At 38.9% G+C, this 21,906-nt stretch overlaps 1 protein-coding gene and 1 long non-coding RNA gene across 11 annotated transcripts in view; one reads left to right on the top strand and one right to left on the bottom strand.

Annotated features, from left to right (window-relative positions):
• Positions 1 to 8,444: 8,444 nt before the first annotated feature.
• Positions 8,445 to 21,906, bottom strand: part of LOC103390707 (uncharacterized) — a 14,295-nt gene continuing 833 nt past the window's right edge. The window contains exons 2-4 of one of the 4 annotated variants that reach the window (XR_522719.3): positions 21,780 to 21,861; positions 20,736 to 21,434; positions 8,445 to 9,621 (exon numbers count right to left, since the gene is read on the bottom strand). This is a non-coding gene — a long non-coding RNA (uncharacterized LOC103390707). Of the gene's footprint in view, positions 9,622 to 13,310; positions 13,924 to 16,800; positions 17,275 to 20,464; positions 21,435 to 21,779; positions 21,862 to 21,906 lie in introns of those variants that run through there. The other 3 variants (XR_001761213.2, XR_003051966.1, XR_003051965.1) reach the window with 3 other exon arrangements.
• pcgf1 (polycomb group ring finger 1) lies at positions 11,183 to 20,967 on the top strand. Of its 7 annotated transcripts, none has more exons than XM_025063148.1 (14): positions 11,186 to 12,861; positions 14,355 to 14,460; positions 14,553 to 14,705; positions 14,829 to 14,900; positions 15,196 to 15,301; positions 15,420 to 15,462; positions 16,708 to 16,794; positions 17,170 to 17,250; positions 17,473 to 19,096; positions 19,346 to 19,434; positions 19,794 to 19,845; positions 20,226 to 20,375; positions 20,609 to 20,682; positions 20,754 to 20,967. In XM_025063148.1, the coding sequence occupies exons 1-9, from the start codon at positions 12,775 to 12,777 to the stop codon at positions 17,521 to 17,523; spliced, it is 786 nt and encodes a 261-aa protein (XP_024918916.1). In that variant the 5' UTR covers positions 11,186 to 12,774; the 3' UTR covers positions 17,524 to 19,096; positions 19,346 to 19,434; positions 19,794 to 19,845; positions 20,226 to 20,375; positions 20,609 to 20,682; positions 20,754 to 20,967. The 7 variants fall into 7 exon arrangements, with proteins under 7 accessions (XP_008324877.1, XP_024918916.1, XP_024918918.1 ...); XM_025063150.1 differs by having other exon boundaries at positions 20,226 to 20,288; XM_025063146.1 differs by having other exon boundaries at positions 20,226 to 20,682.

A 21,906-nucleotide genomic window follows, 5' to 3' on the forward strand; every position in this document is an offset into this window, starting at 1 on the left:
ATTAACTGCTCCTTTTTCATGGCCATATGGGTCCAAACTGGATCTGGATTTGATTCAAGTATAAGATCTGGAGTTTCTTCAAATATCGGCCAGACTAGATCTAGGCTGGATAAGCTTCTTCATGTATGGGTCCCAACTGGGTCTGATAAGGAGCAGCTGATTTGTTTGGCAGTCCAGTTGGGATCAAGGACAGATAAGCCACCCAATGTGCAGATACATTCACGATCTGGGCCAGACTCTGGATCTGAGTCTGATTATCATCTGTTTCAGATCCAACATGTGTGCAAGTGAAGTCTGGACTAGACCCACTTACAGATCTGTTCCTAAACTGTACAGATTCATTTTCCCTCCGAGCAGTAATAATTACATATCAGGAACATTGTAAAACAAAGTACAGGCATCAGGTCAGGTTCTGCTGTAGGACAACAAATAAACACTGTGTCCATGAGTTGGACGCCCTGTGTCTGACCTCACGGATTCCAAATTTGACATAGAGTCTTGTGTTTTTGTCTCGGTGTGTGTGTGTGTGTGAGTGTGTCTGTGTGTGTGCATCATATTAAGGAACTACTTTCCCTCCCAACTGGATGAAAAATCTTTGAGTTTACTTAAAATAAACCAACCCTAAGTGGTTAAAATAAACCAGAGGAGAATGAAATACTCACAAGGTGATTCAGCTCCTAATTACAAGCCAAAAATAGCTAACAGGCTAAATAATGAGTCACTGTATTAAAAAAAAACCAACCCTCTTCTTTCATGTCTTTAAATGGCCTCCTAATGGTGGGTGATCTTTTAAATGACATATGTCTCCTTTTTGGAATGATATCCGTCTCAGCCGGGCGTCCTGTGAGGGACGCTGCACCTTGACCTCAACATTACTGAAAAACGCTCTCATCCTCCGACTCCTCGCACATGAAGCAGAACCCAGGAGTCCCTAATCAAAGGGCCAGTGTTAAGAAGAAGCCTCGGAGACATGACAGCAGATAAAGTGGAAGGATGTAAAAACACTGCTGCAACTCTAAACTCTAAACCAAACATCCTGCTCTTCACAAACCAAGTGGTCTTTGTGTTTTTTCTTCTCCACACACATTTGCTAATGAGGACTCGGGGTCAGTGTAATTGTTGCAGGAAACACTGTGCTGATCAGAGGTGCAATTTGAGGGAAAATGAGGTTCATACAGATGACCTCATCTCTCTGGTCGGGCAGGCGGAGGCCCGAGGCTTTTCTGATTTGTCTTCTTGGGTCAGCAGCATCACATTTGTGGATGTGTGCGTGTATGTGCGTGTGTCACTGCGGAGGGTTAAAAATTCAAAGAAGATGAGTTGGAGTGAGGAGCTGAGATGATTAGACCACCTACAAATGATTCAGCGTCCAGTCCAGAAGATTGAATGCATCTTCAACAGCCGGTCGGCGGACTGGTCGGCTCCTCTGTCTTATCAGTGGTCTTAGGAGCAGTGATTAAGGAGCTTCCATTTAACAGGAACAGGACTTGATTTCATTTTACTTAATTAAGCATGAGTCAGTTAGAACATCACTCTTACTGTCCAGTGATTTAAAGAACGCCTGGGATGGAAATCAAAGAGGCACAAGCTACTTATACTGGTGATGTCATCGCATGTGATGGTCGTATTTATACAGGTTTCAATTGTGAGTCAAAGAAGAATCAATAGGAACTTGGAAAAGTATCACGCTGTTGTGTAGTGTTTGCACAGTTGGACGCTCGCAAGACAAACCGCATGAGCAGTTTTAATCTGATTCTAAAGGGAGGGTCCGGCTTAATCCAGGTTCATTTTTTTAGAGATAAACATAAATCTACTTTTATTACCTTCTCTGCTCATCCCTGAGAAATAACTCCATCTCTGAGATAGTGATAAATCTAAAAACAAAAGAAAAGAAGAACGAGCCTCCACTACCTTTGCCATTTTATTTTATATCAGTATCATTTCAACAGTATTGGCTACTTCCTCAGTAAGTATGGATTTATTGATTTTAAATAGGTGAAAATTAAATAACTAAAATATTCTGTCATTCATTAACCTGCATACCTTTGAACAAATTAGCAAAAAAACTAAAAGCAAACGTGGTAAATTGAATCAGTTTTATGGCAACAGTTGACAACTAATTACAAGTACTAAAGTTTAAAAAAAATGTCTTATAGAGCTGGTTGATGTATTTACAACAAATACTAATGTGTCAGGTACAGATACTACGGTATATAATTCAGTTCCAAAAGTAGATAAAGAGATAAGATCTTGATATCAGATACTTGCATCTTAAATAATGCATATTATAAGGCTTACTGTATTTCAACAAAAATACTTAATCTAACAAATATTCATTATTAAATTATTATTAACCGATCCCTGTTTTTTGAATCCAGACTTGTTGCTGTAGTTAGCAATTAAAAACAACTGTTTAAATTTGACGTTCTGGGTGGTGACCTCATACAACAAAAATAAAAAGCAGCGTTTGGTTTCCTTGTACACTACGTTTTATTCCTCCTTTAATCATATCACATCTTTGATCCACCCATCTATTGGGAAATTAGAGGCTCTCACTTACACATTCTCCATTAGTTCAGAAATGTGTGCACTGGACGGCCTGTTTCCAACCAAGCCTAGACTTTTACCATCTGTGGCCAAGCCTCTCGGCGGAGGAATATGAGCAGACAATAGGTACACAGTCTGACTCCAGGTTGAAATCTGGCATCTTTTGATCTCCGTATCTACGTCTGACAAACCCAGTTTTATATCAAATAAAGTAAAGAGTTTATTTGATCATTTAAAGAGACACAGATGACATGCAACACGGATCACAGGCCAGACCTGCAGGCAGGATGTTGTGATTATGTGATTGCGCTCAAGCCAACAAAGCCTGATGCATTCTTTCTAAGGTCATTTATATGGAATTTGTTCTCACAGATGCAGATAAGAGATGGGAATGATATGTGACAAAGAGTCATATCCCCGTAGACCGCAGAGATACTTCAGCGATGCACCGAAAACGATGACTTTGGCTTCTGCGACACAAGTCTCTGGTCACAGGTCCAGCTTTTCACTTAGCAAGTGAGTCACACTTTTCATGGCACAGCCACAGAACACAAGGAGACAAATGTGCTTAAGTGTAACTCTGGTTCAACTGTCTGGTTGGAGTATTTCATTTTAAGATGATGGAAATATAATCTTAACATTTGCCCCTGCCAGATGCTGAAACACTTTACCTAACTTTAAGGATTTACACCGGGGATGTCCAAACTTTTTGAGGAGGGCACATTTGATTATGTAAAATTACCCAATAGCCAAATGCTCCCTCTGCTATACTTAAGTTTTATAACACTGAACGACCTGCACCAGCAGGCCAATGGTCCAGCACACTGCTACTAAAAACAGAGAAATGTGATTGCCGTGGCCGATTGATGACACTAAAAATTGCTGTAAGCAATCAAATGAATAAAAACTAAAGTTGGTCCCTAAAGAGCTGAAAGACTGCAAAGAAATGTAAAGTCATATACTATGGCAGAAACAGCTATAAATTCAGGTGAAATCATCCAAAAATGTACTTCAAATAGCAGTAGTTTGGCAAAAGTATAGAGTATTACAATGTTTGACAAAAATCTACCAAAACCTGGCCAACTAACTCAAAGTTTTGAAAACTTTATAGATGTTAGATGCTAAGTAGTTCTTTTAGATTTGATTAATTTAAAAAACAAATTGTTTGCTTAATTGTGAGGTTTGATCCAGCTGACAGACGGGGGACGCGTCTGTTTCCACATCTCCACACTGAACAAACTAAGAGCCACCAAGAGTTGATCCCCCCTAATCTCCTCGCCCACATCACAGACCAGGACCAGGAAGCAGCCAGACAACCTCCAACCCAAAGCCAAGGGTAAGCAAGAGAGCACACCTTCAACTGCACAGAGCAAACAGGGGAGAGGGGAGATCTATATTCCAGGCTGTGGAACTCAGGTTTTGTCATAAGTAAACAACAGCACTAGCAGCCCCATAATTAATGGCACCGCTCCTTTTAATACAGTAAATCAATGTCAAACAGTGGTGGAAGGCAACAAGGAGATTACAGAAGATTTGCAACACCCCGGGATTACAGAAGAATGCCTTTCTTTGATCCTGCGCAAATTAGCCTTTGATTCCCTGTAATTACGAGAAACCTCAGCTTTCTTTAACAGACCCTGAAAAAAAAACTAAAAAAAAAAAATCATGATGTATGGCCTGAAACAAGTTCTTAATTTTGCCAGGGGAGAGGAAGTGGGCTTTGGTTTGTGTCCAAGAACTAAGGAGGGTAGGATTTGCTGCTGATTAGTTTTAATAATACCAGTGGATTAAATGAAGCCTCGGTGTTATAAACAAACAGAGAACTGCTGCTTTTATGTGCATCTGGCCAGTCACCAGTCTTCAATGCCAACATACAAGAACTTAGTTATTCTGTTTGATTAAAATCTTGCAGTTCTCCATTCATTGTACTTAAAAGTGATGTCATCTGCCTTATGCATGGCACGGGGGTTGTTTTAGCAAAGGGGGGGAAAGTTCACATTGGAGTAAAAGCCCCGTTTCATTATGTACGAAAAGTGTTTCCAGTGTTCTCTCTCAAAGGGACTTTTAAGCACATTTTAAACAATAACGCTTTTTTTTTTAATTTACAAGTTTACTGTTTCCTAACCAAAGCAACTGAAAATGAAAGTTTCATTAAATTAAATTATAGATATTAGATATTATAAATTCTGTTTCTATTTCCTTCTTACTGCTACACACTGTTTTTTAACCAACTGATTAGATTCTGTTCATTCTTTTTTTTTTTTTTTGACATTTCAATGCAGAGATACGTCCAAGGCTGAAGGCTTTAACACACAAATAGGAATTCTAACCAGGGGTCTAGGGTTTACTGCCAGACTCCACTAGTCTGCCTGTCAATATATTACAGAGCCTGTTTTCTCTGTTGGAGGCCAGGGTCAGTGTCCTCCTATGGTGCATTCCTAGTTGAGGGTTATTTCAAGGAGAAGATGTTAAGGTGAAAATTCATTGATCTGTCTTCCGTGAAAAACCCTGAAATGCTAACCTAAGAAATGAAGTAAAGAAGCTCAGCCTATCATTTTAAATTCACTCACTGTATAAGAAAAAGTCTAAAAAAATGCCTACAAAATGTACAAAGTTTTAACTGAAAAATATTGGATTTTCATTTGAAACTCTGCAGCACGCCACTGTGTCATCAAAGTGTCGTCAAAACTGTGCAACAAAGGCAGGAACTGACATCTGTTCACTCGTGAGTACCTTTGAATCATATCAAATTTGTGTTGTGTAAACACGCCACTCATCATCTCATCCTGTGTCTATCAGTGAGAGTGAATACTGAACACCATGGAGACGACTCCACCAGATAGACCACTTCCTGCAGCGGCAAGAGAGAAGCTGTGACGCGTTAGGCTTGGCGATCACAGCAGTTGCATGCTATGGAAGGAGATAGCAAAGACAGATAAAGGACTGCCTGCATGCAAGGTTAGAAGAGAAGAAAATGAGATCTCCAAAACAATTCCATCACCTATGCTGCAAGTGCACGTTATAAGGGTCTCCTCTTCTGCGTCCTCATCAAAGTTGTTCCAGCAGGGCCAGAAAGGGAAGTCATGTGCCAGAAAGCTTGAACCAAATCACGCTGGGGCATCAAGGAATTGACATCATCTTAGACAAATACAAACAAACCCCCAGCATTTACCCGGGCTTCATGAAGCAGCATAATGCTTTTGATGTGCATTTGTCTACAGGTTGCATGTTGCTTTTACTGGACCGCCATATTTCAAGACAGACTCACATCTAGTTGCATGCAAGTGGTTTTAAATTGACATTTTTGAACACAAAAAAGTGATTTTAAAAACATGTCGGTAGATGAAGGTAGATGACCACTAAGTACACAGACGTTTGGCAAACTTTTGTCCCTACCACAATTACCTTCTGTTTCCCTTTGTGACCTTGTAGAAAGAATCATGTTGTGATTCAGTCTTTAATTCTGCAGCTAAACAATTTACATTTTATTAGGGTTTGGGATTGACAGATATTCTAATAGATTGCCATTCATAAGAGTAGGGAGCGTATATTAAAATATGGTAAAGTTTATGCTAACTTCTTCTAAACTTTTAGCATGGTTAACATTAGCCAAAGTATAAATAATTATAAGCCCAGAAACAAAAACAGTTAGCTACAATAGCAACAACAGAAAAAGGTTGGCAAAGCAGATACTAGGTCCCATTCTGAGTAGAGAATTGTCAGGTTTATTGAAATGGCTTACAACTAGTCCAAAAGAAATGCAAGCCTAGGTTAAAGGTGGTGAAAAATGTTTTTAACAAATTAGCCAGAAATTAGCCAAGAATATATTTAATATATCAGGCCAGAGCTAAACGCTAAGAGATCTCAAATCAAGCTTGTAATGTTTGACTGGGATAAAATCCCATGTTTAGTAAAAGGTAATTTCTGAACGACCAAATATTGTGTATCAGATTGGGACAGTCAAGAGCCATTATATATCGGTCTGATGGTGGTGCAGACAGAGTGCAACCGCAGCACTCGACTCGCCTGCATCCTCCTTTTGAATTTAGGCGACGTTTCCTCTCTCGTGAGGTTGTTATCCCTTTGCCCCTATTCTCTTAAATGGCCATGAAGATGAGATGGCTGCGTGATAAGTAAATGTGCACCTCCCTGCACACAGAAGATACAGTAGACGACAGGAGGAGCAAGTGTGTCTCCTCCTGTGGGTATTAAATTTCAAAGAGAGAGACTGGTGTGGACAGGTTGGCTTGGGAATCTCGGATGGATGACTCACTCATCCTTGAAAACCTTTTACTTGTGAAATGTCGTGAAAAGTAGAAGAAGAAGTTACATTTCTTTATAGCGTCAATTAATGGTCATTTAAAGCTACATTTGGTCTTTTTTTATACACAGAGCAGTTGTTTAAAACATTTTTTTTAAAAAGTGCAGTGGTGGCTTAGTGATTAAGGGTCCTGGTTCGAGTCCACCAGCTGCCAAGTTACCACTGAGGTGTTCTGAGCATGGCACGGCACACACTGCTCCCTAGGCATTTCATGCTTCCCCCTGCTCACTTTGGTTATGGGTTAACAGCAGACAAGTAGTTCACTTTCCTTCCTTAAAAAACTATCTATCAAGTTCTATCACCTCAGTTCAGCCTTATCCTGCGTGTTCTAGGACAGTGTAAGGAAACCAGAGTAGCCACAGCACTCATTTCCATTGTATTTGACTCAATTTTGTCACTGTTTCGTCACTTGTCACAAACCACAACGCACTGTCGCTTTCAGCACATGTTGGCGCCGTTTTTCTCACACAGACAAATTCCTATACACACTGTTTTTTTGTTTTGTTTTTTTGCTCTTGCAGCAATCCAAAGCAAAGAGTTTCGGATTGTGATATTGGGGACAGCGTTTGGATCGGTGCCAGGCAGGGGCCTAAAGGGCTCGCCCTACATCATTCATTATGCCCTTGCCCATCAAATAGCACAAGCAGAACTGCTTTGGAGTCAGTCCAAGAGGGCTCTTGTCATTAGCTTGCCACTTGGCGGCCAATTGGTGGAGCAGAGGAGACAAAAGCTGCAGTCCACCCCTGCATGCTCTGATTGCTCTGAGAGAGAGTGAGAGAGCAGGGGCCTCTTTTTTGGCATGACTGCACCACACAGATTCTAGTAGCAGGGTGGTTGTTTGGTTGTTTTGGCACAGTCCGTCCAGGACAGTGTTAAACAGGGTCTCTATCTATTTATCTATCGGTTGTGCGAGTTTCCAAATGATTCATAGTCATTTTACCCAGAAGGAGTTTCCTCATGCATGATTTGATTAGGTGGGGTAACAGTTAACATCCAACTAAATAAGGACAGACAGATGGAGAAAATGTCTGTGAAATTCCCTTGTCTTTAACTCAATAACAGAAAAGTAATAATAATACCCCGATGCTTTGTACTGTACCTGTCTTTTATTCCTGGCAGGTGTTTGATCCACAAGATAAACTAATTATGTCTAATAGGCAAGTGAAAGACAGAAGAAATAAAATTGGCAAATCTACAGACACTTAGATGAAAATTGTGGATCTATGGTCCATGACTTTTGACGTGAAGAGATGACAATAAATTAAAGGATCTGACTTTTCATCCTCTCCCTCGCCACCGGCTCTTTTTCCCTTTTCTCATTCTCGTACTTTCCCACCCTCTGGATTGTGCAGCGGAGTGGTCCTGCCGCACCTCCAGGCCCTCAGGTTATTTGGATATTGTGTGGAGTCAAAGCACAACTGTCAATCAGATAAGCAGTGACCTCGCAGACCCTGCAGATAAGACGCTACGCGAGGAAACGACAGAGGGCACAAGGCCTGACTATGAAGCGAGACCGATCGCGACGGCTCTTCAAGCTCATAAGCCGCTGCCAAGAATTAAATTATATCATGTGTGCTTTTATGCATCTCCTATAATTTCTATTCAATTCAACAACGTCGGTTTCAGACCGCGTTCGTAAGCACTTGTCTTTTCGTTGGAACAGAAAATACAGCCCAGGGCTTTACAAGTTTTCTGTCAGATGTATGAATGAAAAGGCAACATGACAGAATTATGTGCAGCAGAAAGTTGTGTTGTTCCTACACCAGGTAAAACCAGTTTAAAACAGGGGTGTTCAAACATTTCTGAGGGGCGGTAGGTTATTGCTAGCTGTCCGTGCTACGATACACAAGTCTACAGTTAAGTACTATATAAATGTGTTGTATTTTATTAACCATCCATCCATCCATCATCAACCACTTATCTGGGGCCGGGACCCCGGATAACTATTTCTTTAACAATATAAGTAAATCCCTGGTAAAACTGTGCCAACTTTTATGCTTTTATAAAGCATTTAACAAACCTGACGACAAAAGTTTCCTTTTCTCCAGCTTTTTTCCCCCCACAGTTAAAACAAGAGACTTCTGGTTACCAAAAAAAAAAACCCTGTAGTAAATTATTATTATTATTGATCTCAAAGAAACATACAATACTGAAAAAAAAAATTTAATTTAGACAAAGAGCCAATGCTACATATAATTTAGGCCAGAAACACACTAAAAGTTAGCAGTACATAAAAGAAACTACAAGATAACATGAACATATGCTAAAATACCATAAAGTGAGTTACAGAAAGGAAAAATAGAATAAAAATTGTTGTAGAAAACTAAAGGTTAGGCCAAAATAGTCCAAAGTAATAAACTAGGTTGAATCAAAAGCAACACAAGAAATTTTGAACATGCTCATTCAGTATAACCACTAGTGTTATGAGTTACTTTATTATCATATACTATATTAGTCATTTGTTCAAAAAATTCTACATCAATTATGAATCCTAATTACAGCCAATACACAAAGCTTTCATGGCAGAATTAACTTTCTCAATGAATGGCTCTCACATTCTGCTGCTGCAGACCCACTGAGGTGGTAGGAATTAGACAAAACTTGCCAGTCATTCCGTTACACTGGGAAATCACAAAAGAATGAATGAAGGGTGAGTCTTTGTTTCGCATGGCAGCTTTTGGGTGGTCCTGCAGGTTGGAAGCCCTCTGGGGAGGGATCAAGGAGACCTCCTCATGTAATACCAATGAGACGACCTGTCGAAACAGGGTAGACCTTCATTCAGTCTGCAGCTCAGCCACAACCAGGAATTTTCTTTTTCTGCACCAATTTAGAAATCACATTTTCCACAAACCTATTGCTTTTCATTCTCCCAGTAATTGGATAATTGTGATTATATTTTGGGAAAAACAAATGGTTTCTAGAACCCCAACTGTGTGACATCTTTCTTCATAGCATAATACAAGCTAAAGATTATTTTAAATAAACATATCCCAGACACACAAGCCACATGATTATCTGCAGTTCTGTTGATGCTGAGGCCACACACCACCACCATGCTGCATATTCACACATAGCTACACATACTTAGGTCTGGGAGCTGCCCAGTCCAACCACAGTCTTCGACTGTTGGCCACAGTGGCCGCAGCTTCAGAGCTCTTCTCAAGAGCTCCTCGAAAGCTGCTGTTGACAAAAAAAAAAAAAAAAAAAATCCTCATTCAACCACCTCGATTGTCTAAGGACTTGAACAGCATTAAAAACAGCATTGACAGTGAAGGGTAACAGCCATCATCACAGCGACAAAGCCAATTAAACTCAGATTAGCACTATTTTAACAACCTATGTGGGATTTTGATGACTGCTACAATTTAGCATGCATCAGTATGTTACTTACACATTATAACAATGACATTTTTAAGCATTTTAATGCAATTTCCTTAAAAAACATACAACCAAATAATATAAATAAACCAATAGCTAAAAATGCAAAATAGAAAATTGAAAATGTCACGTGAGAGCATCGACATTGCAGGAAGAAGGCAGGACCCAAATGCAATACTGGTGCAGATAGTTTATTTCAAAGAGCAAAAACAACAAAAACTCACTTCTACACAAGAACAGGACAAACTAGGAACTTTACAGAGCAGAGGAACAGACTAGACAAAGAACAGCTACACCATTAACCAGATGCAATACACAACACAGTCACTTACTTACACACTGAATCAATCCCAATCACAATGATCCCACTGGCCAGAGTGAGAGAGAGAGGTATGTATACACAGGGAGCACCAGGTGACACAAGTGAGGCTAATTACAGACACAGGTGAGTGTGATCACACAGATTACCCCACACAGCAGACAGCAGGAAAAGGGTAGCAGACAGACCTGACAGAAAACTGCTTAAAAATACCAAAAAATAAAGATGTATGACAGTAACTAAATAGCCAAGAAGGAGTCTTAACATCTAAAAATATACCACAACTATAACTGGTAACCTATTGAAGTTACAGAGAAATAAAATAGTAGGAAATTGTTGGCCAAATCTAGAAGATAACTTCATTTTTGCCTTTTAGGTCAAAGAGCAGTTGGAAAGTCGCAACTTCGCCATGAATGCATAAAAAGGTGAAGGAACAAAAGTCTGTGGAACAGCACAGATGTGTCAATGTCCATCCATTTTCATCTGCTTATCCATTACCAGGTCACAGGGGCAGCAATCTCCATGACCGCCACCCAAATCACACCACACTGTACAAACCCCCCTGAACCTTCCTGTGGATGGTGAGTCCACTAGAAGGTACAATCGCCCTAACCGGGATCCGATCTTGCCCAGGAGGTGAACCCTGGGGTTCCATACCAATGACAGAGACATGGCCTGTGGGCCAAAGCGCCAATAAAAAATAAACACATTTTAAGAAAGACCAGATAAAATCCATTCAAGTGCCACAAACAGTCCCCAGGCCAGACTTTACACATTCCTGCACATATTCAGCAAACCTCAGAACATCAGAATTGCCTATTTAAAAACCTTACAAGAATATCAAATTTCAATTTTCTTGTGTGGTGCAACATGCTTAGGGAGTGTGTGTTTGTGTTATGAGCAGCACATCACAGTGTCAGACATAATTTAGCAGATCTAATTGGAGTGCATGCAGCCAGCCTGGCCTCTCTGTGTACTGTAGGTCCTGGGATTTTAAGGGGGACTCAGGTTACAGGGACCCACCGCACTCTCTGTGTGGCTTGTGGTTGCTTGAACAGTGTTTTTCCCACACTTGGCCCTTTATCTGCGAACACCTTTGGGTATGTTTGTGTCTTAACTCACTTTAATCTGGGTCTGTGCCAAATACATCTGTCAACCATGTCAAGAGGCTCCTTAGGTATAATTAGGAAGTGTATATTCTGTAACCCACATGATCCTGTCATAAACTGGTGTGCGAGTGTAGTTAAACAAACATGAAAATTAAACAGATGATAAAAGCACCTTTAGACATGAGGTCATTGTTTTTATGTTATTTAAGGCTGACTCGGGGGCCTGCTCTGCCTTTGAGAGCTATCGTCAACACATTAGTTAAATTACATTTTTCTTCTCAATTACAACGTTAAACCCTTGAATACATTATTTACTCAATGGTATTTCTTCACGACATTTAATAAATATTAAAGGCAATCCGACGCTACTGACAGCCCAATGAAGTGTGTGACTGCAGTGCCCTCTATTGGTCAAGGTATATACCAAAATACGAGGTAAGACGGGCCTGTGTGCTTTAAAAGAAAATTAATTGTGGTAAACCACAAAAGTAATTAAAAGTTGGCAAAGAAATAGCTTAAAGTGGAACGAAGTGACTGAATGGAATACGATAGAATAGCCTACAACTTAACAATTCTATTGTTGCATGAATATTTTTCCTGTAAAAAAAAAAAAAAAGGATCAAATCGCTAGACTGAACATTACACCTACAGTGTTACGGTAAATAAAGACACTTTTGCTATCTCAACATTAAAATGCAACAAACACAACAACCAACAAATTGAAACTAATATTGCCCCTGTTTTATTATTGTATATTAACTGAACATGAATAATTACAATGATATGAACTATATGGTATATAAACATGTAAATTATAAATTAATTGATACCTTACACTTATACAGGAAAATTAAGAAAAATGTATTATATATTTTTTATCTGTTTAGAAATTAAACTTGTCATTGTTCTTCAGAATTATGCAGTTAAAGAATATGGAATGGGAATTTAATGAATGAATGGGTAAAAAATAGTCATATTAACTTTTTACAATATGAATAATTACTAATTTGTTTGTTTGACTTATTTGACGGGGTTTCCTTATCCAGCTTGATTAAAAATGACACATCCGGTGTACCCGGAAGTGAGCATAATTCCCAAAGATGGCGGATCAAGGTCCGATGGCGATAGCGATGCGGCTACGAAATCAGCTACAGTCCGTCTACAAACTGGACCCGCTGAGGAACGAGGTAAGCAGTCGTGTAGTTACAGCTCGTCGGCACTGTGGCGGAGGCGAGCGGGGATTCGGACCGCTGCAGAGCCGGGCTGGAGGCGCGTATTGCCGGGAGATGGTTGTCTTGTCCGCGGAGCTGATGGAGCGAAAGAGGGGAGTGCGATGCTGAAGAGAGCCGAGTGTGAGCATGCGTGAAGGGGGAACCAGAGTGGGGGTGTCCACTCGTGTTGTTCTACCCCCAGCGTGCCCGAATCCCGTGAACAAAGTGTCAGATTTAGTTTATTAACTGTACTCGTTTGAGTATTTTAGGTCTCATGAGCAGTTATCGCTCTACTTTCGCAGGCAGCAGCACTAACAGCTGCGGTCTCTGCCTGTTCTCTCTGGGTGCGCTGTGAAGTGAAGTACCCGCTCTTGGCTGGGTTTACGAGAACAACGGCACCCAGGTGTTCTCCGCAGCAACGGCACCACGTTGTTCTCCGCAGTTGGCTTGTTAACGCTCACTTCCTCTCTCGTAAACAACATTTAATCGACTTATTTTTGTCATTTTTAAACTATCTTATGATTGTAGTTTCGACCGCCCCGTTTTCAGTGTCCTAGTTACTCGCAGATGTCAAAGGTCGGGACCAGGCGCTCAGTGGTGCAACCTGCAGAAAGACTCGTCATCACGGGGCAATAAAACCTCTCTGCAGGGTGTCAGACATATACATTGCGTAATACACGTACATGTGTAGCTTTTGATTTGATAAAGTTTCATGTTTGTTGTTAGGTTAACCAACTCAGACTTTTGTCTTTCAGAGATTTGGATGTTCCATCCATTGGTGCTATATAAGTGTTTGTCATTTACAAATGTCGACAACAACTAAACCCAGCTTGGTGTGGAAGAGAAGCAGTGTGTTTGGTGGAATGTAGATGTAGTCTGAGTAAAACTCTGCTGTCAGTGCTGTGTTAAACAGCAGAACACCTCAGTGCGCTTAAGTGTCTCGAGTTATTCTTGGCTGCGGAGCCTGTTGATGGAGCTGCCAACTGCTGATCCTTTGTTTCTCGGTTTCGCTCCTGCTGCCTCCTGCAGTTTTTGCACCTAAAATGATATGAAACTGAATAAAGAGGGAAAAAGCGTGACAGGAGTCGGAGCACTACCGGTGTCTTCTGATAGATCCAGACGTTGTGATTATAAATGACAAAAACATACACTTTTTAATTATGACAAATCCAAACCCATGTTAGGAATAATTGTCTGCAAATTATTAAACAATAGACAAAGGATGTATAAATAAAAAGAATTAGCTAAAATGTAATATTGAAATCCACAATACCTGAGAATTCTTAATTTAAAAAACCTCTGATTGCGGTGTCTGGCCACCAGGGGTCGGGAGATGCATAATATTGATTTCTTTCTCTTTTTTTGACAATTTACGTAAACAATTCGTCTAAACTCTGACCTTATGAATTAGTTATCTGTAATTTCAGATCTGTCATATTTTCAAATCATCTCTCTGTCTATTCTTCCAGGAGGAGGTCAAGTTGAAAATCAAGGACCTAAACGAACACATCGTCTGTTATCTCTGTGCAGGTTATTTCATAGATGCCACAACAATAACAGAGTGTTTGCACACATGTAAGTTTCACCACAACTTAATTATTTCGTTTTTTTTTTCTTATTCTTCTAAACATAATAATGAATACAATGTCTTTCTGGTGTTGCTGTAGTCTGTAAGAGTTGTATTGTGAAGTACCTGCAGACCAGCAAATATTGTCCGATGTGCAACATCAAAATCCACGAGACGCAGCCGCTACTCAACCTCAAACTGGACCGAGTCATGCAAGACATTGTCTACAAACTGGTGCCTGGACTTCAAGAAAGTATGTCAAAACAGCTCTTGGGGCTTTTCAAACCATTTCAACCTGATTTGATTGGTCTCTGACAATGAGATGTGTTTACTTATTTACACAATGTCTACATTTTTCTTTCTTTCTGTTCAACAGGTGAAGATAAAAGAATAAAAGAATTTTATCAGTCTCGTGGTCTAGAGAGAGTAATTCAACCAGCAGGTGATGGTAAGTGTTACAGTAGATTGTGTTTCAGATAATTCTGGAGAATTGTTTTAGTTCTACGTGTACAACAAAATATACTTAGTTGTTAAAATTTCTGCAATGATTGATTGTTCCTGCTGTTTTTTCTAATTTACTGTAATGTATCTCTGTTGCTTTTCTTGTATTTTCTTCTCTGTTATAAGATGCAATATTGAGATCCAATAGATTTTTTTTGTTTGAAAACTACAACGTCACACTTAAAAGTGCTTGAAAATTCCCTGGAAAAGTGTTTTGATCCTTAATTTTTGTGCTCCTCCAGATGCAGTACCAGATGCTACAGGTTTACCGTACACAAGTTTTGACCATTCCAAAGCCCATTTCTACAGATACGATGAGCAGGTTTCACTATGTTTAGAAAGACTAAGGTGAGGAGACTGTTGTAAATTGATCTCATCAGTGTGACACACAAATGTGTCCAAACGGTGTTGTTTTCACTGCTATCTCCTTATTTATTTATTTTTATCTAATTATTTTATTTTCCAGTTCATCATTTGCAGGGAAAGACAAGTCAAAACTTACTCTACAGGTAAGAAATAACGATTACCTATTGTTTTTGCTCACATTCCCAGTACTCTAGATTTCATGGCTGTGTGAAAACAAAACATGTCTACAGGCCTACATTTTTCAAGCTCTAACTAGTCATTTTCCCCACTGTGTGAAAAGTAGATTAACTGACATTCAGTAACCTTCACATTCAAACTGTCTGAACATAAACGTTGAGTTCAGTTTTCTGGGGTGAGCTGTGTCCTCGCACGGTTCAGGATTTTAACCCTTGACCTTTTGTTGCATGTTATTCTCTGATGCCGATTAGACATGCAGCATGACCATTCGTCCTTCACGCTCCTAACAGAAGTGGAAATTTGGTAAATGATATTTCTGTCTGGGCCACAGAAGAAATACTGTCTTGTGCTGGGAATGAGGGGGAAGGAAATTTAGCTGAATGGCTTAACAGTGTGTAATAAGTCAACTGAGACAGGAAGAGGTTCAGGAGAAACAGGAGTTTCTGTTTGGTAGTAAAACTAAATTGTAACAGGAGAAAGCCACATCCTGAATCAGCTGTTTCCTCGTTATAATGCTGGCTTTTTATGGGCTTGAGAGTGTGTAAACATTTACAGCTTAAACTCAAACTAATAACTACAGGCAACAAGTTCTGTTCTAGTTACAAGTAAAGCTGAAGTGATATTTGTTGACTGAGTCTGCCCTGTTTTCCACTTCAACTATACTCCGGGAGCAGAAATCTGAGTCGGAACTCAAAGCAGAGCCAGATTTCTCCACTAGTTTAAATTATTGACACAGGTTAAGTTGACATAATGAGCAGCCACCCTGGTTTTCCACAGTTCCTTGCTTTCTAAGTAAATGTATATCCTTATATTATATGTCCCCAATATTGTTCTGATTTTTTTTTTTTAAATGACAACCTGTGCTCACAAGCAACACAGTATACTAATACGTTTCTGAAAAAGTCTTCAAAAAGTTTCTCAAAAATGAATGAAATTGCACTGAATTGCCTTAAAGTACAATTAAAATAAATTTTTTAATGCTTAAAATTGTGAAAAAAATACTTTTTGTACCAAAGTAACATTCTGTTCCTTCAATTATAAGTTTCTGAAAGATTTTTCATAATAAATTATTTTCAAAAGTAAATAAAATTGCCATCATTTGTCTTAAATTACATAGCAATGACCCTTTTTGTTTGAAATTCCGAAAATTTAAAACATGTTGCTGCATCAAGAAATCACCATGTTTTTTTTTTTAAACTTTGTTCCAACAGCAAAAGTTTGTTCGCTGTTCTGTCCGGGCCGAAGTAAGACACCTACGGAAAGTTCTTTGTCATCGTCTAAACGTGGAAAAACATCAGGTGAGTGATTATCCTGAAGGCAGAAATGTTTTTATCTGCCAGAACTTTGGTTTAAGTTACTTGCCCTCAGCAAGTAACCTAATTATCACAAAAATCAAAAATATCTTAGTATACTACTGTCTGTGTAGGTTCTCAGTCATCCAGGTCATTTAATCCAAAAATAGTTACATCGAAGGCAACTGGACGGAGTAGTATTTTTGTCTGCTGAGTCCTGCCCTGAGGAGCTGGCTCTTCTGTGTTCCTAGGTTTTAATGGTTTTAAGCAGGTAGCAGTATCAGGGAGGTTTCTGTTGCTTTCTGTTCACACTGCATTAAAAATGATATGATTTCACCTGATCTGTCTGTGTTTCTGTGTGTGTGGTCTCTCCTCATCCAGGTCCAGATGTTGTTCAATAACGAGTCGCTGCCCGATCACATGACCATGAAACGGTTATGGCTCTCTCACTGGTTTGGCAAGGTACAGTACAGCCAGCGTCAGCCACTGCCAACACATGTCAAACATTCCTCACACATGACTCAATTTTGGCCTTCGCTACTCAGAAAATAGTTCACTGAGAGAGTTTCCTGGCAAATGTGACTCTTCATTCTTTCAAAAAGATTATTTTAAACATTACTAGACCTTAAATGTCACAAATGGAAAGCTAACAAATATCACTATCACTCTGTTTCTCCCTCCTAGGCGCAGCCTTTAGTGCTTCACTACACCATCAAAGACAAAAGGACCAGATAGGATTTGTTTTTCCACTTTTTCCACAACGAGCTGTACATATTTTGTTCACTAAATAATCTATTTGAATAGCCTTTGTGTACATAAATGTATTTTCCTTGTTTTGTATTTTTTGAAATAAATATAAAATTGGTGAAATAAGTCTAAAAGAGTTATTTCATAATAGAATTTTATACATTATGATGCGGGCACTGAAGGAGGAAATGGATAATTTTATTTAAATACGAGTTTTTGCTACTGTGAAAACATTTTTTTTATAATTTATAAAAAATTGGCCCAAATTCTGCCCTAAAAACATGCTGCCAAGTGAAAAATTTGCACCAAAAACTCCAAAAAAATAAAATAAAATCTGAATATGTCAAAATATCACCAAAGAGCCAAAAAAGACTATAATCTGAAGACATAATGTCTTCAACTCACTTGAGGTGAGTCCAATTGCCTACTTTAAAACTGTTTGGAGATTATTATGATGAGCTGGATGACTGAGAATATCCACTAGCAAGCAAGACTATAGTCTTACTATCAGGAAAAATGTAAAAAAAAAAAATTAAAAAGTCCCAGAAATACATTTAAATGCAAGTTTATGTCCCAAAACATTCGGCTAAGTGAATAATTTGTGCTAAAAACTAACATCTGAAAATAGTATGTCAAAATATCCACCGTCTTAGATGGCAAAAAATGGCAGAATAAATGGTCAGCAATGCAGACGAAGACGAGGAGGCACACCCCTGGACTCATATTGAAAGCATGTTCAGTTTACAAACGGTAAGAAACAGCAGTTACATCATGCAGTGTCTTCCAAAACAAACATTTTTTTCAGTATACAAAAACTCAACATCTAACCCGAGGAAAGATGTTGTGATAAGTTTGACCTCAAATCACAACACTAAAAATAAAAATGTAAGTTGACAAAAAAATTATTTTTAACTTACTTACTTAAAAAAATATATTTTATTTTCATTTATTTGTGTGTTTAATATTGACAATGCACCATAAATACATTGCACCAGCATTTTTGGTCAAGTATGCTGCTGTAATGAAGCCTGTTGGCATGGCTATTAATATCCTCCAAGAGGAATCATCATCAGATTGATCTTGTGCAAAATGAGTACTGGTAAATTTACTTGTTTAATAATTCAAATGTGAACCAGTAGACATTTACATAAACCTGTATAGTGTGTCAGTGACAAACCACAAGGTGGCAACAGTTAGCTTTTAATGTCAAGCATCAGTTGGCATTTTGTATTTAAATGATTTTTGTAAATTTGCACCAATGAGCACGCTCTTTCTATTAAAGAAAAAGTTCCAAGAGCCTAAACCAACTAAAAAAAGGATGTGGATGTCAGCGGTAGGGGGCGCACTGATATTGAAACATTTCTTTTTCCCTTTCGGCTTTGTCTTTTTTTCAGGGGGTGCCATATTGGAACGTTTGTATAACGGAAATAGGAATACGTTACGGTCCTTATTTCCGGCTGCGGATCCGGAGCATGAGACACGAGTGTTAGGCGTTTGGGCTTCCAGCTGGCGTTCAAGTCAAAAAACTGGGCACGGTGGCTACATCTGATTGATTTAAAAGGTGGGTTTTTAAATAGTAGTCGTATGGTCGAGACCGTTAGTGCAATTTACGCTAGCAATATGTCTCTCGGCAGCTAACGTTAGCTTTTGTTAGAAGTTAAAATGATCCGCAGTTAGTTTTTCGTCCTAAATAATGGACATAGACTTGTCGTGGTAAATAGGGGATTCGCCTTTGACTTGAGTTTGAGCTGGGCTGATGCACATTTTTGAAAATCTGAAATGAACTTGCAAATATTGCTTTTCTGTACAGAAACCCATCCTACTGCAGGGCCACGGACGGTCCATCACTCAGATGAAGTACAACAGAGAAGGAGACCTTTTTCCGTCGCTAAAGATCCGGTGGGTGACACGAAATGATTGCACTTAACAAGAACAAGTACTACCAATGACTATAGGATAGTAATTAGTTTGATGTCAAGAATATGGAATGTCCACGTGAACCACGCTACACAACTCTGCTAGTTTTGACTTGCAATTGTGTTGCAAACATAAGGCTATATGCTTTATAGTGTGTATGATATGAAAATGGGACATGACTGAGGCCAGTAGAATTTTTTTTTCATTCAGATTAAAAGGTAGCCCATGTTGCAAGTAGTGCAACATTGGCTTCTTCTGAGGTCATTGGTGGTGCCAGTAATGTAGAGCAAACTAATAATTTGTCTTTTAACATTTACCTTCAACAATGTCTCCCCGCACAGGTGGCCAATGTGTGGAACGACTCGGTACCAACAACGGACACAAGAGAGCTGTGTATCTTTTGATGTTATTTAGCTCGGTATGCTGCCGTGTCTTCACCAGGGATGTCATAAGTTGATGTCACTAATATTTAGCGATATGAAGGCCCAACCATTTCCTGAGTACAGTCAGAAAATATAACCAAAGTGAAGGTGAACTCAAACAATAAACGCAATAAACAAGTGAAGACTGGCATGCTGCAACAATGTTATGACATTAAAGGTTATGTTATGATGCAACAGCACAGTGTTGTGAAACCAATAAAAGCATAATTGTAATATTCCAATTATTTGTCTTAGAGTTATTGTACCAAATACATGTGTAATCATGACACAGCGTACACTCATGAATTGCTGCCACGATACATGCTACGTTCCCTAACTGGCTCTTTTCAGGGGACACCAAAAATGTTTGACAGGATCAGCTGACAGCTGCTGTCGACTGGGACTGTGAAACCAGTGGGTGAAAAGAAAATGCATGTGATAGTTTCTGAATCCCTTGGGAGTTTCATCAGCATTAAAACAACAATAAAAATGCACAAATAGGTAAAACACATTAAAATACAAACATGTGTAGCAGCACACTGTCAATGAATCTGGGAAACCTGAACAGTGGATGTTAGTAGATTAGTCTGTTAGTAGAAGTAGGTTAGACTATTGTTCTAAATTAAATTGGTATAATGTGTATTTATAGTAAAGAATACTACATGATACCTGTATGTGTATATAAGCAGAACTAGTATAATTACTACTACTTAATTACTTTTTTTTTTCTTTAGACTTTAAATATCTCCCCTCAGAGCTTTTACTGTAGTATCTCTTCCTTCATCGAGTCCCTCTTTATAAATAACAGGTACAGAGCCAGCATTCCACCTCATCCTTTAAATGTTTATGAGACACACTTACTGTGATATTTTATTGCAGGTTTTTAGAACCATGTAGAGAAGGCCGCATGGAAAAACAGCAGTGGAAAAACTGCTCTCTGCTCTGCTGAAGGCTTAACAAGGTTTGCTGTCTGACACTGGAGGCACCACAGCATCTGGCGAAACAGGAATGAAATCTTGTGTACATAAAAGACGTGTTTCCTTAGACCTTTATCTGCTCAATGAGGAACCATTAATAAATCATCTCCATATCAGTTTACAGATTCTGCCGTGGTTTTTTTTCTTTGCTGTCAAGTTGTTTTGCACCAACTATTAACAAGATTTGTTCATGAAAAATACACCGACCTGCCAGCTGTTCCACATCTGATAAGAAAAGCTACATTTTAATTAACTAGTTTTAACATGCAACATGTTACAAAATACAATAACAGTGCAAAAACACTAAAATGGGCCCAAAAAGAAACATGTTTTACCTGCAAATAACATCTGCAAATGTACGATATACTTAGACGAAACATTATTTTTAAAAGATAACTGTAAAATGTAAGTGCAATGGAAACAAAATACATTTTTAATTTAATTGTGTGGGTCTTGATAACAACGTAACCCTCAAGTACAACCTTCTGTAGGCAGAAGAATGTGGCGTTGGTTGAAGTAGCACTGATCAAGTGGAGCCCAGATATCATTCCACTGGTGTCCTACTGTCGTCATCCTGTACCACCTGAGGACAAGAAGAAATGGCAATTAGACATTGCTCGGAATTTCAAATGGCTAACTCACGGTTTGAAATCTTCACCTCACTACATGAGTATTAGATAATTACTTTTTGTTGTTTCAAACACAAAGTCACTCTACTGTACATACAGTTTAGCTAGCAGCATCTGTTTTCTTTAAATGGAATCTCAAAACATATCCTAAAGGTTAGCATAACAACATAAAACCTCATACAAATTACCTAACCTACTCCTTCAATTTAGGTTTAATCCTTAACATTTGAATGAAATCAATACTTGCCGTGTTTACTGTAAACTTTCATCCCCTTCATACACAGAGTTACTGTACTTACTGTCATGTCATTGACTGTTGATGAACACTGATGTTGTCTGATGGTGTCGGCTCAAACGACCTTAGATGGTCACTGATCTGAACTGCAAATAAAGGAAACAGTTACTAACAAAAAGTACATTTTCCAT

Source organism: Cynoglossus semilaevis, chromosome 15 (genome assembly GCF_000523025.1).
Source record: "Cynoglossus semilaevis isolate Cse_v1.0 chromosome 15, Cse_v1.0, whole genome shotgun sequence".
In the NCBI taxonomy this organism is placed as follows: domain Eukaryota; kingdom Metazoa; phylum Chordata; class Actinopteri; order Pleuronectiformes; family Cynoglossidae; genus Cynoglossus; species Cynoglossus semilaevis.